The 17,598-nt window shown below is 29.8% G+C and overlaps 1 protein-coding gene across 1 annotated transcript in view; it reads left to right on the top strand.

The window, feature by feature from the left end:
- Window positions 1-17,598, top strand: part of morgue (modifier of rpr and grim, ubiquitously expressed) — a 39,657-nt gene that overhangs the window by 3,748 nt on the left and 18,311 nt on the right. The window contains exons 2-5 of the mRNA XM_075359394.1: window positions 282-410; window positions 2,263-2,482; window positions 9,507-9,696; window positions 12,902-13,011. Coding sequence (XP_075215509.1) covers window positions 282-410; window positions 2,263-2,482; window positions 9,507-9,696; window positions 12,902-13,011 — 649 coding nt within the window. The remainder of the gene's footprint in view (window positions 1-281; window positions 411-2,262; window positions 2,483-9,506; window positions 9,697-12,901; window positions 13,012-17,598) is intronic.

Raw genomic sequence — 17,598 nt, 5'->3', positions numbered from 1 at the left:
ACCCGTTTATGAACAACCCCAGATCTTTTTTGTTGTCTTTGGAATGTAATTGAATACTGTTATTTTGGTTATACTCTGCTCTCTAGAAGCAAAAAAATGGAGTAATAAATGTAAGGTTGGTTTTAAATGCTGTTAAGAAACGTTTATATTAGAAATATGTTGTATCAACTATAATCTGTATTTGTATAATGTTGTATTTACTATAAGCTAGTCTTAATAATTATGTGTGATTTTTTTTTTTGTAATTGAGTTAATTTCATTTAAATATGTATTTTTTCCAGCACACATCATGTTATATATGCAATGGTTATTATGGCCCTTGTTTTGAAGAGCCAGTTTGTGCAACATGCCACACATTTTTATTTCCTGAAGAATTGAGTTGTGCTGAACCAGTTCCTGTTTTTACAGAAGTATGTTTCTTTTTTTATAATATTTTTTTTTTTAAATTGAAAACTTCTTCCAGTTTTTGTTAATTATACTTTTATATTGCATCGATATTTTTCTCTATGTAAAAAAATTATATTTGATTGTGGTATAATATACAGATGTCCACACTAAAGGTATCAAAAGTAATGACCTACATTTAAAAAAACCAGTCGTAACCCCTTAAACGCAGGCTCAATCAGCAGGAAATATCTCCTATTTTTGTTCTCTGTTCTCTCAAGGTCAGCAGAATACAAATGCGTAGGGAAGTGGACTCACAGTGCAATTGTAGTCAGTGAAGGTACAAACCCCCACAAAGAAGATTAAAAAAAGCTTTCATTAATGGATTTTCAATCGGTTACACGTGTTCAAAAGCATGTAGAAACCGAATGGATTATCGATTCTCCTACATCCAAGTCTATTCATCAGTGGGAAGAGTCATATATTCTACGACTAAGAGAGACTTGAAGCTTGATTTCAGAAACTAGAAATCATCCAAAATTTTCTGTTAGTGATGAGACTGTAGTGGATCATGTACACGAAGCATTCACTGCCAGACCTGGAAAGTCAGTTAGGCATGCTGGTTATGAACTGCAAATTCCTCGTTCCAGTACTGTTCACGACATTGTTCAACAAGCGGTTCTGCTTGCGAGCATAAAAATTACAACTATTTCATCGCATTAAACCAAATGACTGCCGCCTACAATATCAGTTTGCTGCATAGGTAATGCACCATGTCGAAAACAATTTTAATTATCTTGATACATTGTTATTCAGTGATGAGGCAGCCTTTAATATGTGCAGAAAAGTTAATGGACACAATTGTCAAATTTGAGATATTGAAAACCCCCATAAAGTAATTGAAAATGAAAGGGACACACCAAAAGTCATTTTCTAGTTATCAACAGCCCATTTTTTCATGAAGCTCTCTGTGACGGGATGGATACACATACACATATCTTGACATGCTTGAGAACTTTGCTTTTCCTTAGATTCCTGCAGGGTTCAATTTCCAACAAGATGGTGCTCCATCATGCTTTTATCTAGATGTTACCATATTCTTGAACCAAACACTTTCTCGAGATGTTAGATCGGATGAGGAGGACCAACTGCACAGTCACCTAGATCTCAAGATATCACACCATTGGACTTTTTGCTTAGGGATTTATTAAAAGTTTTGTTTACTAAAGTTTGAGATTTGAATGATTCAAAACAGAGAATTATTGAAGGTATTGGTCTAATTACACCAAACATGCTCCTAAATGCTTGGCAAGAATTAGATTATCGTTTAGACTTATGCTGAACTACAAAAGGTGTGCACATTGAACTCAACTAACCTACATTAAAACTTAGTGAGTTGCTGTGTTTATTAAAAAAAATTTATTAAATTTATATAACTGGTTCTCTTAATGTAAGCTGTAACTTTTGGATACCTTTAGCCCGAACACCCTGCAATGATGTTCTTCCTGTATTCCATTTTTAAAGATTTTGTGATGCAGAATAAATTAATCATTGAAGATAGTTATATTTTATGACTGGTAGTTTATTTACTTACTACCCAGTCAATTTTTTTATAGCAGTGAATTTTAAAAATATAATGTTTTTATTACTTTCATAATTAAAAAATTGAAAATATATATATATGAAAATATTACTGTAAAAATAACTAAAAATCAATTCATTAAATTGAGTCTAGATTTAATGATATTCTGAAATTTTTGTTGAAGTGTTTTATTTTGCCAAGCTCAATTGATCATATAATTTTGTATATTGATACAGTTTAGCTTAACTCATTGTATAAATGTACCGATATGATTTATATGAGTTTTTCATTTTCAGAAAACTGATGATGATGATTCTGGAAATGATGAACCAATCGATTTGTGCTATGCTCCTGGCCCAGCGGAACGTCCAGTTCCTCATCAAGGGGAGGGTGATGCGGTCCCTCCTGCTGCACCTCCTCGTCAAGATCTTCTTGCTTTAAGACTTGAATTGTTGAGTACACCGCATGAGCCTGATGATCTTACTCCTGGGCTTGTTGAATGTCTTCCTCCTGAAGGTATGTATGTATGTTCAACTCAAATTTGAAGATAAATATATACTTGATGTAAACGACTTGAATGTTCAGAACACCAAGGGTTGTTTGGAAAGTTTTCGGCCTGACACAGAGTATGACCAAATGACTATAATATTTGTCAAGTATGATCCTTTAGATGGTGTGCTGCAAAGTTTCAAACATGTGCCAGTTATTACTTATTTGTGGTGATGAAGTAAAACAAATAAGGTTGACATTTTTTGAAAAATGAATAAAATTGAAGTTTGAGTTGTTATAAAGTACTTTGTTTTAAAAGGTTTAACCCTGACAGACATACAAAAGAGTTAGATTCCATTTTAAAGGGGTTTGCTCTTAAAACCCTTTAAGAGCAAAACCCTTTGCTCTTAAAACCCTTTAAGAGCAAAACCCTTTGCTCTTAAAACTCTTGGTTTTCAATGGTAAAATAGTGGATTGCTAAATTGAAAGATGTCCATTTAGGATGATGAATGTTTAGAATGCCCAAAAACTGCTGACTGATGAAATTGTGACAAAATTCTACAATGCCGTATTAAACGATCACTGACTAAATGTAAATGAGCTCCTGGCATGACAAATACCTTGATAGACCATGTATTACAGTATACCTGATGTTTTGCGTATGAAAACGTTTTCTGCTCAATGGGTGCCATATTTGTTAACACTTGACCAAAAACACATTCATGAACATGATTGAACACAATCGTGTTCTCAAGGGTGTTTAGAGTTAAACGCAATTCAACTTAGTTTCTTTGATGTTTTATAATGGTAGACGAAATGCTGAATCGCCATTACATTCAGAGGCCAAACAGTGGCTGGGAGTGGGTGAAAGTTTGCCAAAGAAAGTGAAAATGATTCCATTTGCAGAGAAAGTCATACCTATGGTTTTTTGGGACTTTGTATGGTGCTCTAAAACTACCTGGAAAAACCCTGGACCGTCACAGAGTAGCATTATGCTTCACTACTGGATCAATTGAAGGGTGCTATTCAGGCTAATTGTCTGCATCTGGTCGAAGAGGAAGATAATTGCTTACCCGCATGTTTAGGGTTGTTGCTGCAAAACTCGACGACCTAACTTTGAAGTTTTTACATGTATCCATATCATCGGATTTGACTCTCAGCGATTATTTCCTCTTCCCGATGCTGAAAAAACGGCTTGCTGGATGAAGATTCTTTTCAATTATGAGATCAAAGCATAGATAACCACTTGTTTTGCAGAGTTGGGCAAATCACATTATACTGAGGGTATTAGAAAGTTGGAAAGTTGATTTAAATTTAAATTAGAAATGCAAGGTTAAACAAAAAATTCTTATACTTTCTTTGTTAGATCGAGAACTGTGCAAACAGCTTTCATGATCTATATATATACTTACAAGTATCACATCACCGTGAAATGCTTTGTCTACAGATAAATTTCTATCTTAAAAATAATACTTACTTCTGATTAAAAATAACAATAATTTAAAAATGATATTTGTAAAATGAAAAACAATTAATAATTTTGCTTAAAATTACTTATAAACATTTTTAGTTTTAGAACAGCAAAAGTATTATTAGTTAATAACAATATTGCTTGTGAGTTTTGTGGAAGTTCTATTTTCATAATGCCTCTCTGTGAACATTTGTTTTATACAAAAATGGTTCATAAAAATTAAGCATTATTTAAAATAAAATTATATATATAAAATAAATAAAACAAAATGTAATTAAATTTTCATATATTAAACCACGTTCACTAATTATTTCACGTATCACTAACTTCACCATCGATGGATGCTACTGCATTTGTGATACCAACCTAAGTTTATTTTTTTTTTTGACATATTGACATCTCTTCTTCCAGTTGTTTTTACTCAGTCCTTTCAAATTTTGATTTGCATCCTTCTGCAATTTCAACTGTCTGAAATGTAAAATTATGACTTTAAATTAAAATTTTGACTTTTACCAGTTCTATGGAAATCAAATCTGGGTGGTAATATGGTAAGCGTGACAGCAGGTATGCTTTTTTTAAGTCGGTTATCCATTAATTTTTTTTACCTTTTTGTTATTAAGTTGTATTAATTTGTAAATTTCCAATTTTAACATATCTTCCATTAATGATTTTATTTTCTTTAGTCAATTTTCCAGAAAATTTTTGTTTGAAGAGAAATTTGGTACCTTATCTTCTTAGTCGTTAAGATGTGTTATATTGTCTATTATTCATACACTATTTTCGAGCAAATTAGGGATAAATCTTTCTGTTGCCAACTTTGAGAAATGTTATTCATCAGAGTGATAATCTACTTAAAATTAAGACATTCATATAGAGTAAGACAATTAGGAATGAAGCCAGTATTATCTCCAGCATGGATAATTTATTATTTTGTTTTTTTTTGTACTGGAATTAACACACCTTCTTGTACACATCATTCCTGTGGTTTTTGTTGGTGTGTGAGCTAAAAACATAGGTGTCATCAATAAATAAAGTGTATTTTCTTTCAGCACAGTATGTAGTAATTTTTTTTAAAGTAAATAATCTTTTTATTGAATGTAAAAATATATAGAATGTAAGAATTGATCCTAAAACCAATACATGCGAAACTACTTTTCCCATGAATAAAATCTTGGTATATAAACATTAAAACTAAAATCTTTTTTAATTTGATAACAAGTTTTCAGAGAGAATGTAATCAAACCCTTTAGATGAATAGAAATTAATTACTGGATGGCAAACGGTATTGTATTAAGTTAATTACTCTTTTTTAAGTCTTTCAAGACCTCATGCAGACAACATTCCTGTTGCACTTTCAACATAATTTAAAATCTTATTTTTTTTTTTTTTTTAATTGATAATAAAAGTATCAAAATTGCTTTAGTCTCAAAATTAAATTTCATATTTGCAATAGCTTCTCTGTTTGTGAATGAATTTCTTTACTACATAAACTAGATATTATACAGGCTTATAAAAGAAACATTAAAAAAGTTAAGCAACAAAATATAAATAAAATTATGTTGAACAAAAATGAATGAAAACAATAAACATTAATTGAAGCACCTGTAAACACAACAAAACCGATATTTAGTATGTATCTACACAAGAACTACAAATGTTATGAAAACGCTAAATATTATTTTTATATATAAATTAAAAAATAAATTAAAATAAAATTTCTTTATAATATAAAACAAAGCTGGCAAAAGTTGCAAGATTTTCCCGTCACATGGCTAAAACCACATTCTGGGCTTAATTCAAAATATTTATCATTTTATTAAAATATAATATTTTTTTGTTTATTTAATTCAATGATTCTAACTAAAGTACACATACAAACCGTATTTAATTCGTGTGGATGTGGCAGTACTAGCGGCAACTAGTTGGCACTAATTAACCTAATGTAATTTCACAACTTACGTAGAACAGATTTCACTCATGGTCCATAGACTGGTTTAGCTGTGAGGCTTAATGCACCAGGTACCGAGTCAACCGGGTAATCAAGTTCGAGATAAAGCCAGACAAGTTACTTTTTTATACTTTAAATATTATTAATTTATTTAATTCTACCACTCACCTATGACATCACAACATAGCAGTACTTTAGAGCTTTTTTGGAGTGTGTGTGCGACTTTGCAAAACTTTTTTGCTAATATTGTTATTTTTTAATTTTTAACAAATATGCCTAAGAAGATTATGATCTTAATTAGGCGAAATCTTGAGATACTGAGGTTGACCTTGCTCTATAGTCTCATCCCCTTGACCTTTTAAGTTGAAAATTTAATAACATCAATCCCCCATGTATAGAAGTAATTTGACCAAGTTTCATCATAATTTTCCTCTAGTTCTGGAGATATAAGGTGATTTAGAGGCTGACACTGAATACACACACATATATACGAACATTAAAATCTGGAAAATTTCCATCCAGTTTTTGGGTTTCTTAGGTGTTAAAACATTAAAATTTGGTGAAAACCACATGTGCCCAAATGGGACCGATTACAATACTTTCCTTCCTGGAGCTATAGGACTATCTAAACGGGAAAGTAAAAATGTATGGTTGATTAAAAAGTTTTTATTTGATATCCTCTCTTATAAGAATAGAAAGGTAATTTTTTTATTGTTTTACCAGTTCACTGACAATAGAACAAATTTCCAAACAAATTATGACTTTATTTTTAAGGGAAGCTGTTTTTTCATGAATTTTGTGCTGCCCATCTGTTTTGTAATTTTCTTTTTTTTTCAATCTAAGCAGTATTCATTTGTGACAAAGTAGTGAACAACATAACTAATGGAAGGAACAGTAGGAATAATAAAGGATTTCAGAATTTTAAAAAAGGACAAAAATTTATACAGGCTTAATAATTATCATTTTTTTGGTTCTCATATTTTTTTTTTTTTTTTTTAATAATTTATTTAAATTAAGATTATACATCAAATTATTCTTATTTTATAACTTATTTGCTTACGTGTAGGTGTTAATAAATAAACATATTATATTGTAATCTGCAATTATTATTTATGACCATAATAATAATGCTACTAATGATTTTTTCTGGTATCATAGGATTGAAGGGTTTTTAACTAATTTTTCAAAAGTTTTTATTTTATTTTGCCATTGATTCTAATGATGATTTGAACAATATAATAATTTATTTATAGACCAGTAACATGAAAGTTCACATTCAACTTGAAATCATATTAAAATTTAATTACCATATTTTTACTTTAGTTCAAATTTAATGAAGAAAAACTTCTTGCCAACATACTTCTAATAAATTTTAAATATATATTCTTAAGAAAAGCTGATGAAATTTTTTTAATATTTTTTTACACATAAGTTAAAATGACATCTACAACCGAATTAAATTTATTTTAATTAATATCTAATTTAAGGGAAAGAAATAAAAGCATATTTTTTAGTATGAGAGGGTTAGGTGTCTGCTCAAATCTATAAAAATCTTTAGACAGCCAAACAATTATTATCCGTTTTCTTAATTCAATTTATATTTGAAGAAATTTTTTTATTCGATACAAAACAAGAAAGATGATATTAAAAATAATGAGAAGAGAAAAATGTGATATAACCTAAAAAAAAAATGTTAATTTCCAAATTTCAATTAATTGAAAATTAATCTCAAATTTCATTTCCCAAATTGAAAAGTAAATAAACCCAATCTTTAATGAAACCCTACAAGAAAAAATCTAGCAGGGTCAAATCTGGGGAGCAAGGTGGTCATGCAATTAAACTTTTACAACCAATCCACAGACCTTCTGGATACTCAATCCAGAATTGAGTATCAAGAACATCTCAAACTTTTAGGCACTAGTGAGGTGGTGCCCTGTCTTGCTGATGGTAATGGTGTCCATCTTGGTTATCATCATCTAACTGAGTAATTAGAAAATTTTATGCATGTCCAGAAAAACGATACCATTTACGGTTGTCTCTTGGAAAAAGAACAAGCCGTACAAACTTTGCTTAGGATACAAAAAACATTGACCTGAGTGCTATCATGAATGTGCTGCAAAGTTTCATGGGGGTTTTCACTATCCTGTATTTGGTAGTTATGAGTGTTCACCTCGCTGTCGATGTGAAAAGTTGATTTATCACTAAAAATTACATCGTCTAAAGATGTATCATTGTCTGCAATTCTTCTATCCATCATTTCCACACAAAACTGCAGCCAAGCAACTTTGTCATCATCTGTATGTGTTGAATCATGGTTACTTTGTACGGCATCAAGTGCAGTTGTATATGTAATACCCGCCAAACAGTTGTTTGTATAATACCTGTCTCATGTGACCCATGTCGAGTTGATGTCTTTGCACTACATGCAAAGCTTTCTTTGATTTGTTCCACAGCAGCTTCAGGGACGTGTGGGCATCCTGGTGATTTATGTTTAACAGAACAACCTGTCTCGATGAAGGTTTGGTGCCAAGAGTAAATTGTACGCCTACTAGGAGTCCTCCTACTGTACTCTCTGTGAAAATTACATTAACTGCATTTGCTGACTGCAAATCATGAAGAAAATTTCTTGAAATAGAAACTAATAAAATTGATCTGTATAAAATATTCTATATATTATGTCGTTAAAAATTAGAAAGTGAGGTTCAGTTAGCGGCAAGGAAAAGAAAACTTAAAAGGGCTATTATGTTGAAGGGAACATCGCTGAATCTCACTGACAGATTCAAGTATTTGGGATGTAGTCTGATAGCAGATGGAAGATAGAAAATTGAGATAACCAGCCAGTTGTAGAAAGGAGGAAATTTTTACCAAACTATTAAACATTTGGTTTGAGATAGAAAAGGCCCATAAAAGTCAAAGTTAATAAATGTTATTACATCTCTTATAATTACATGTACAACTGAAGTGTGAACAAAGATAGATATGGATTGGAGTCATCTGCATGCATATAGGAGAAACGACATTTGTAAGAGGCATATGGGAATAACAAAAAGAGGAAGAATAAGGAATGTGGAAGTAAGGAAGGAATTGGGATTAAATAATGTACTTACATTATTCTCTCTTAAGGAGATCCTGGAATTGGAGAGAATTGGAAGGAGTCAAGTATAGTGGTTTGGGCACCTCTGAGAATGGCAGCCACTGTAAACTGGAACAGGAATTGGATATGGTATGATAATGATTGTGACTCGGCTAACTCCAGTGAGTCACAGAAGTCAGAATAGCCACTTGTAAAACATTCATGTGTTAAAGGACTTAGAAAAGTATGATACATGTATTTGCTTCAGCAATTCTGCTAAAAAATCTTCAATTACTTTCTTTTCTTCATTTATGATATAAAGATTGTGATTGAATTCCTATCATAAACTGAAATCTGTATTTATTTGTTTTAAATAAGATTTTAAACATTTATTTACGTAATTATGATATAAATTAATATATATCGTTATTTATTTCTCATATATAAATGTAACTATGTAATTATAACTTGTTTATTCAAAATATTTTCCTTATTCCATACGTAATCCTTTTTTATAGATTACTTCTTTTAGTTGATTGTTTAATACTTATTGTTTCAGTTCTTTTGGTTGTGTTTTCTTATTTGGATGATATGTCACTTTGGAGTGTTGGTAATGTCTGCAAAAGATGGAGACGTTTGTTACATTCTCGTGTCACACCTGATGTATGGCGTGTATATACTCAAAGAAGATGGCCTCTATTTAAACCATTCTGTACTGTTGATGACTGGTTTAAAGTATATTCAAAATTGTTAGTACATATGTAATAGTTATTTTCATTACTAAGAACAATATAAATCAATTTGCTTTCTTATATTTTAATTATATTGATTTATTACACTTTTTTATTTAATTTCGGCAGTATATAAATTAATTAATAATTCAAAATCATTCACATATGGTTTTTTTTTTCATTTCTTAGCAAATATTTTAATTTAGACTATAAAAAAATGTACTATTTGTGATTTGAATATTTTAAGTCTTCATAGATGTTTGTTGCATCATGGGGAATAGTAGCATCTTGGAAATTGAAGATTGTGAAAGAAGATAAAAACAACGGTCCAGGCCACATTTCATAAATTGGTTCCTTTGTATTACCAAAGTTGATAATATGAACTCTAGTTTCACTATATGCTGCTGATAGTTATCAACAGCTAATGACCATAGCAGTCAGTACCTGTTAAAATTAATTTTAAAAATAATAATAAGTTTATTTTAATTTGAATTCTGACAGTTATTTTACTCATATATATTCTTGTTACGCTTATCTTTTTCATTGAGGAAAACTATAAAATTACTTTTAAGTGATTTTAAGCAATATTTTTTTAGAAAAAAGTGACTAAAAGAAATATTTTTCTTTTAGACAAATTCAAATAAAAGATACTTTTTATAAAAGTATTACACTTTTTTTTATTATAAGTATAATAAATATTTTATACTGTATATTAAATTGTGACATAATTTTGTAAATACATTGATGTCACTTAAGATCTCCCTTGCAAATAAGTCAAACGTATAAGAAATAGCTAATTGATAACAATAGCTCAAATATAATATTGCAGCTGTTACTATGCATGAATTTTATACAGATAGGATTGTTTTGATAACCATAAACACACATACACAAGGCATGATTTGAAAGTAAGGTTCGTTTTGAAATTAAAATATAACTGAAAATATGAACAAATTTTATTACTTATGCATAACAACTGTATTTAATTACTACTTTTCTACGTAATTGCAGTCAACTTCAACACATTTTTCTTAGTGTTTCACTAGCTTCTTCATCCTGTTCAAATTCTGCCACTAATGACTTAAACCGTGCAGTAACTTCATTTTTCAATTTGTCATCATTAAACTTTTGTGATGCAAGCCATTGTTTAAGATGAGAAAAGTAAAATAATTACCCGTAGCGAAGTCAGGGCTATAGTGTGGATGACTGAAAATTTTTCAAATTGTCTGTCTGATTTTTCATGTATGGCCAGGCATTTTCATGCAAAAACAAAATCTTGTGGAATAACATCCTATGTCATTTGTTTTTTATAGCTCTAATAGATTTTTTAACATTTCATAACATATCGGCATTCATAGCAGTTCCACGATCACTAAGTTTGACAAGCAAGACACCATTTTTTCCCAGTAGCCATAAGTTTATATAATGTTCCACTTTAAACATCTTCAGGCTAGGAGATGATAAATGCTTCCAACACATTGAGTGCTGCTTTATCTTGATGTTCAAATGAGAAATCCAGGATTCATCTCTGATAACAATGTGATCAAACATTCGTCACGTTCATTTTCTTAACGCTAGAAAAATGTATGCGTTGCAGCAAGTTATTTTTCTTATATGTATCGGTTAAAATCTTTGGTACACAATTTTTATAGCCAAATTTTTCAAAGACAAGTGTGATTTGGTGAAGCACAAAAATTGTATTTTTTCAAGATTTTTTTTTCAATGACATCATCCATTATCGCTGATTGTCAGTATATACTTCATAATGAACGTTTGTTCTCCTTTTGCAAAATGAATGGTACCACTGCTTTACTTTAGTGTCACTGATAATATTTAGCCCATAAGCTTCACAAATTTGTTTGTGAATTTTACTGCAGAGTTGTTTTTTCCTATCAAAATTCGAATTACTTCTCATACTTCACACTTGATGGTTTACATATTGTAGCGCTCATTATTAATGGATTACTATAAACAACCAACATCAAGAAAATGGATCATAAACATTACAAGAATTGAGATATAATATTTGATATTTCTTTTTAGTCTTTTCAGCTACTACAAAATCAAATTCTGAGAGATCCTTCTGATCACTATGCACACATTTATAAATTTTGTATTGACTTCAGCAATAAAAATGGAAAATAATGTAACAAACATTTGGTATATTTTTTTATATGCAGGATGTGACAATTAATGTTACTCATTTTGAACGTAAATAACACATTTATAAACACAACTGAGCATGTAAGTCATTGTTTTGAAATCACAAAATATGTTTCGAAATATTTAAATATATACTTGTCTTGAAAGTAATTATTTTCTCTCATCTTTATTTAGCAGCATTTTGTTGTTTATAATTTAAATAAAGAGTGATCTTTTTGGTCTTAATGTTAATGTTGGTCATAATGTTTCTTGACTGAAGTAGTTGTTTAATTGTTGTTTATTAGCATGTATTATTTAAGAAATTTCATAAAATAGAACTTATGTTATGGTATTAGTTATAAAAAAAAACAACATTATATTGTTTACATTTGTTTACCTCTGATTTCTTATTACATTAAGATAGTAGCCCTGGTACAATAATTAATTTAATTTCAGTACTAAGTAAATTAAAATTCAACCATGTATTTTTTATCCATTTTAATTTTATGTAATTGTTTTTATGTTCATCAGAATTTTATTTCAATTTTGTTAAATGATTTGTTGAAATGTTCTCTGTATACTTGTATGTAAAATTTTTTTAAATAATTTATATACAAAAGTTTGTAATGTAATAAAATTGTGTGGGTTGTTTGATTTTGATAAGACTTCAAACTCACTCGAGTGCGTATAATTTCTGTATCTGATTAATATTTAGTATACTGACCTAGCAAATATTGGGATCGATTCCTAGCAAGAATCTGATATATTTTTCATTTTATTCTCATATTTTTCTCATGAGAGTAAAATATGGCTAGAACTGAAATTTGTAATGCACGTAAACCATACTATTTGGATATTCTTCAATTCACTGTTTCTGCTCTTATCTATTGATATATCACTTAAATTTTCAGTTTATATGTTAGATTCATTGTGTTAGTCTTGCCAATATTTTAAATTATTGTTTTACTTCAGTGTTTTTAAATTATATTTAATGGTAGAATTTTTTTTAAGTTTGATTACTATTTAATAACAGTTTTTTTTTCAAATTTAATAAAATTATTTAATTTGTATATTTGTGCAGAATGGAAAGTTGCCCATGTAAAGCTTGCCTTCTTCAGATGTCATTAGGATCACAACCTCCTGGTGAAGAAAATTCTTGGAGAAGAAACAGATTGAGAAATGAATTAAAAAGTGAGTTTTTAAAACTTTTGTAGTTTTTGTAAAGTAGTTATTATTTTTATTTTCTAGTGGGTTTTGCTTTTTATATTTTCCGGCACATATATTACTTACTTTTTTCCTCATATAAAGTGTATTTTGAGATGTGCATTGTTGGTCTGAATGTAAACTGTAGATTTTACGCAAACATTGACTTTAAATAATTAATATGCCATTATTTGAGTAACTTACAAAAATTTTCTAGCTAATCATTTAAGAGCCTTGGAGGCCAGGTATGTGTTTCTGACCTTAGTTCAGGGTGTGGCTGTCCACACCCTTGTTTATAGGAATTTTAATATTTTGTTTAATTGCTCTCAGATGGTTCCGTTAGATATTTTTCTTTAGCATTCTATATTTCACTTAATAGTTAGCTATAAAGCGAATCTTTATAGCTAAGAGACAAGGTACCTAAATGATTCAAATTAGTAATTTTCTGGATTAAATGTCAATCTTTTACATCTATAATTGGAAATAAAACTTTACATTCTATGCATATAGGTAAACTTTATGGCCTGGTAAAGTTCCAATTCAATTGAGGGATCTTTAAGTTATGCAGCATGATGTGTTCTTTTTAAATTCTGTGCATATTTTGTGTTACAATGAATATTTCATGGATAGACCGATACATTGTTTTAATCCTTAGAACAACATAAATTTAACTATGGTATTTTAAAAGCAAATTAGTATTTGAAGCTGATGATGAAGTTGTGAAGGAACTAATTTTCCCAAATAATTTTAATTACAGTAGATCTCTATATTGCACTCTGAATTTAAAAAATTGAAGTCTATAACAAAAGTGTGTAAATAAAATTGAAATTAAAATGAAGGATAAAACAAAATTGTTGGTCATAACTGATGGTGGAAGGTACCAAAAATTATGTTACTGTATTAGCAGTGTTGTATTCATTTTTCAGTGAATCCGATCATCTCTGATTAATAACTCGTAAAGAGTTTCTTTTGCGATATCCTATGATTTTTTTTTGTTCTTTTTTATATTTTAAGAATTTGTGAAAGTGTAGTTTGTACAATAAATATATATCCAAATCAGTATCTCCAAAGTACAGAAGCATGCAAATTAATCCAAACACAGAATTTTTTGTTTCTTTGTTGTGGCTAATACTGCTTGACCACCCCCATTCTTTAAGTTGTCTCTGTAATGTTCTTTGGTTTTTTAGTGATTTTTGTGTAATAAATAGTGTTTTGTGAAAGTTTATTTCATTCTTTATTACAAAATCATATTTTTATATTTTTTGTTCTGCGTTCTTGATTATATAAATAACAATGGACATAACTGCAAAAAGGTGTTCAAAGATTGTTTCTCTTTTTGAGCATATCAGTATGACACAACAAATAGCTTCAGAGGGTTGTGTTAAAACAATTTAAAGAAATTGGTTCATTTTCATCTTAAAAGAAAGGTAAATGTGTTCATAAAAGAAAAAACTATTCCAATATAGGATTGGTTATTAATGATAAAAAGGTAAACTTGATCCAAAATTATCTGCTGTAGACTTAAGTGAAGAATTAGCAGCCAGTGGAACAAAGTTACATGTTACATCTGTTAGATGCCAACTTCTTGCTGCTGGACGGAAAGCTCATTGGCCAGCTAAAAGCAGCTTTTAACACCAGCAGTGTGTAAAAAAAAAGCTCGTAACGAATCACATTTTTATGTTCAGGGGCAAAGGGTTCCATACATCAGAAAAGCATCAGATAAAAAACCATCACCACCTCATATCTAACAATCAGCTAAACATCCCTAAAAAAAAGAGTATTTTCACATTTGAAGGCCCTTTTTCATTATTTCCAGGAGGTGTCATATTGAAAAATAATGAATATAAAGATTCTAAAGGCAAGGGTTGTTGGAAAGGGTTGGAACTTCAAAAAAAAATTCCCACAAAGCAACAGAGTGTTCCAACAAGATTTAGTGCTTTGCCATACTACCAAACAAGTGAAAAAATGTATCAAAGAGCAAAACAAAGTGCTCTCTAGACTTGAAAATCTTTAGACAATAATAAAAAAACAACTCAAAAATGAATTATATCATAAAAATTTACCTTATTAAAGCAATATCTGTATGGATAGCATCATATGGATATCTTATTATAGCATATCTGTATGGTTTCATGATGAAGAAATTGAAAAAAAAAAGTAGTATCTTGTTGAATTGATGCCAAATTGCGTACATGAAGGTATTAAGAATAAAGGAGGATATATTAATTATCAGATATTCTCAAATTGTACAGGTATGATTTTTTTCTAAATAAAGTTACTTTTTATTAAATAACATCTGTGTTTGGATTAATTTGTTTGCTGCTGTAGTGCGTGTACAAAGCTTCTACGCAGTGAGTCTGAGTAAGTGAGAGTTAACAGTCTCTGTTCTTCTAAACAGTTGTACTGACTACTGCTTAAAATAAATTTAAAAAAACTTTAAGAAAAAGTTTTCATGCATTTATTCTGTCTAATAACAAACCTTTTATAAAATCAGTAATTTGTATGGCTGAAACTACTTCACAAACTCACAAATAGATGAATTGTCAAAAGGTTGATTTAAAACAAAACTTTACTTTACTTGATTAAAAAGTACATGTAAAAAACCTAAAAAGATTTAACAGAATGCACTACGTAATATTACAGTGAGATACTTCTCAAAATATAGCGTTGTATTAATAAAAGACCACCAAAGATTTGAATAACTTTTCTCAGCTTTGCCCTTGACTATTTCAAACATGCCATAATGTTTTAATTAGTAATTAACTTAATTATGCAGTTATACTTATGACTTAATTAGAGTCCAATTGTGAAAAAGATGGAAATGTTCAGTAACGGAATTTGGGTCCAATTTGACTCCCTTGATCAAATGATGTTTTTACCTTAAAGATATTCAGATTAAAAGTATAATTGAGAAGAAAATCAATTCTTAGTAAAAACAATTTGGTTCCCAGTTGACCATCTTGACCAAATGACATTTTATCATCAAAATTATATTAGTATAATCACTAAATAATAATAGAAAATTTAAAAATATTTTTTTAAAGTTGGTTCCCATTAAAATTTCTAATTTTTAAGTAAGGTCCCATGGGATTCCTTTTTTTTAAATTGTTTATGTCGGTTACATTAATACTAGATATTGCTGGATTTTCAATCTTGTTAAAAAACTGATACTTTTATTTAAGGGTTCTGTTCAGTCCTTTTGTTTTTGGAACTTAAAAGTTTACTTTTGAAGCAATATTTACATCAATAAATTGGTCCAGTTTTGTGAAATATTATTCAACAAGGCTAAAAAATTGTAATTAATCCTTTTTTTATAAAAAAAAAAATGTGATACCATGATGCCTCCTAGTTTGATGGGGTCTAATCGGGCCAAAGCTGGGTATTTATAACCACTTGTTTATTGTACCAATTTCAACTTTTTTTGATTTATGGATTTTTAATTAAGGTATGATGCAAAAACTATTTTAAATATATTTAATATCCTTTCATTCTAAATCCGATTGACACTTTGGAATTTTAAACAACTTAATAAGTTCTTTCATCATATTAAAACTTAATTTTCTACAATTATATGTCTGTTCAGAAAATAATCGAACATTTTTAATTATGCCTAATGGAGATATTTTGTGACATGTGGTTGGCAACATTTTGTTCTGTACAACCTCCTCTGTAATCACGTGTTCTTGGATTGTTGATATCTCATTTAGTTTTTGTGTTACTTTTATTTGAGTGCAACATGTGTACGTTATAGTAGAGATTTTTGTAACGTGCGAATTTCAGGAGTAACAATACAACATAAAATTTTGCGTGAGACTGGGAAAAACTTTCATAGAAACATTTCAACTTTTGAAAGAAGCTTACGGATATGATGCTTTGGGTCATACGCAATGTTACAAATGATTTTCACTATCTAAAAGTGGTCATCAGTCAATTGAAGATGTCCCTCGACCAGGAAGGTCTTTAACTTCAACTGATGACACCTATGTTCAGAAAATCATAATCTATTGCATGCAAATCACTGACTGACTGTCAGAGAACTTGCAGAAGAGTTTGGCATTTTAATCGAATCATGCCGTGACATTTTGACTGAAAATTGAACATGCATAGAGTTGCAGCAAAGTTTGTTCCTCGTTTGATGATCAAACAGCAAAAAGAACATAGAGTGGATGTTGTCAGCAACTTCATGAACAAGCCAATGATAATGAAACATTCATGCAAAGGATTATAATGGGAGATGAAAGCCGAGTTTATTCCTATGACATTGACACAAAAGTTCAGTCATCACAATGGGTCTGCAAAAGATCTCCGTGCCCCAAGAAAGAGAGAAACAGAGACCATCACTTTGACATCTCCATCTGATGTCAAAGTGATGGTCTCTGTTTTTTTCGATTTTAATGAAATTGTACATTTTGAATTCTTGCCTCAAGGTGAAACAGTGAATCCTGCATACTATCAAGGCATTTTACAACGGTTATGTGAAAAAATCCACAAAAAGAGACCAGAGGTGTGGCGAGACAACTCACGGTTCCTTCACCACGATGATGCAGCTGCAAACTCAGTTTTGTTAATTTATCA

The sequence above is a fragment of the Lycorma delicatula genome, chromosome 3, assembly GCF_047948215.1.
Source record: "Lycorma delicatula isolate Av1 chromosome 3, ASM4794821v1, whole genome shotgun sequence".
In the NCBI taxonomy this organism is placed as follows: Eukaryota; Metazoa; Arthropoda; class Insecta; order Hemiptera; family Fulgoridae; genus Lycorma; species Lycorma delicatula.
The sequence above is the reverse complement of the archived record's forward strand: the minus strand, read 5'-3'. Positions and strand labels throughout refer to the sequence as shown.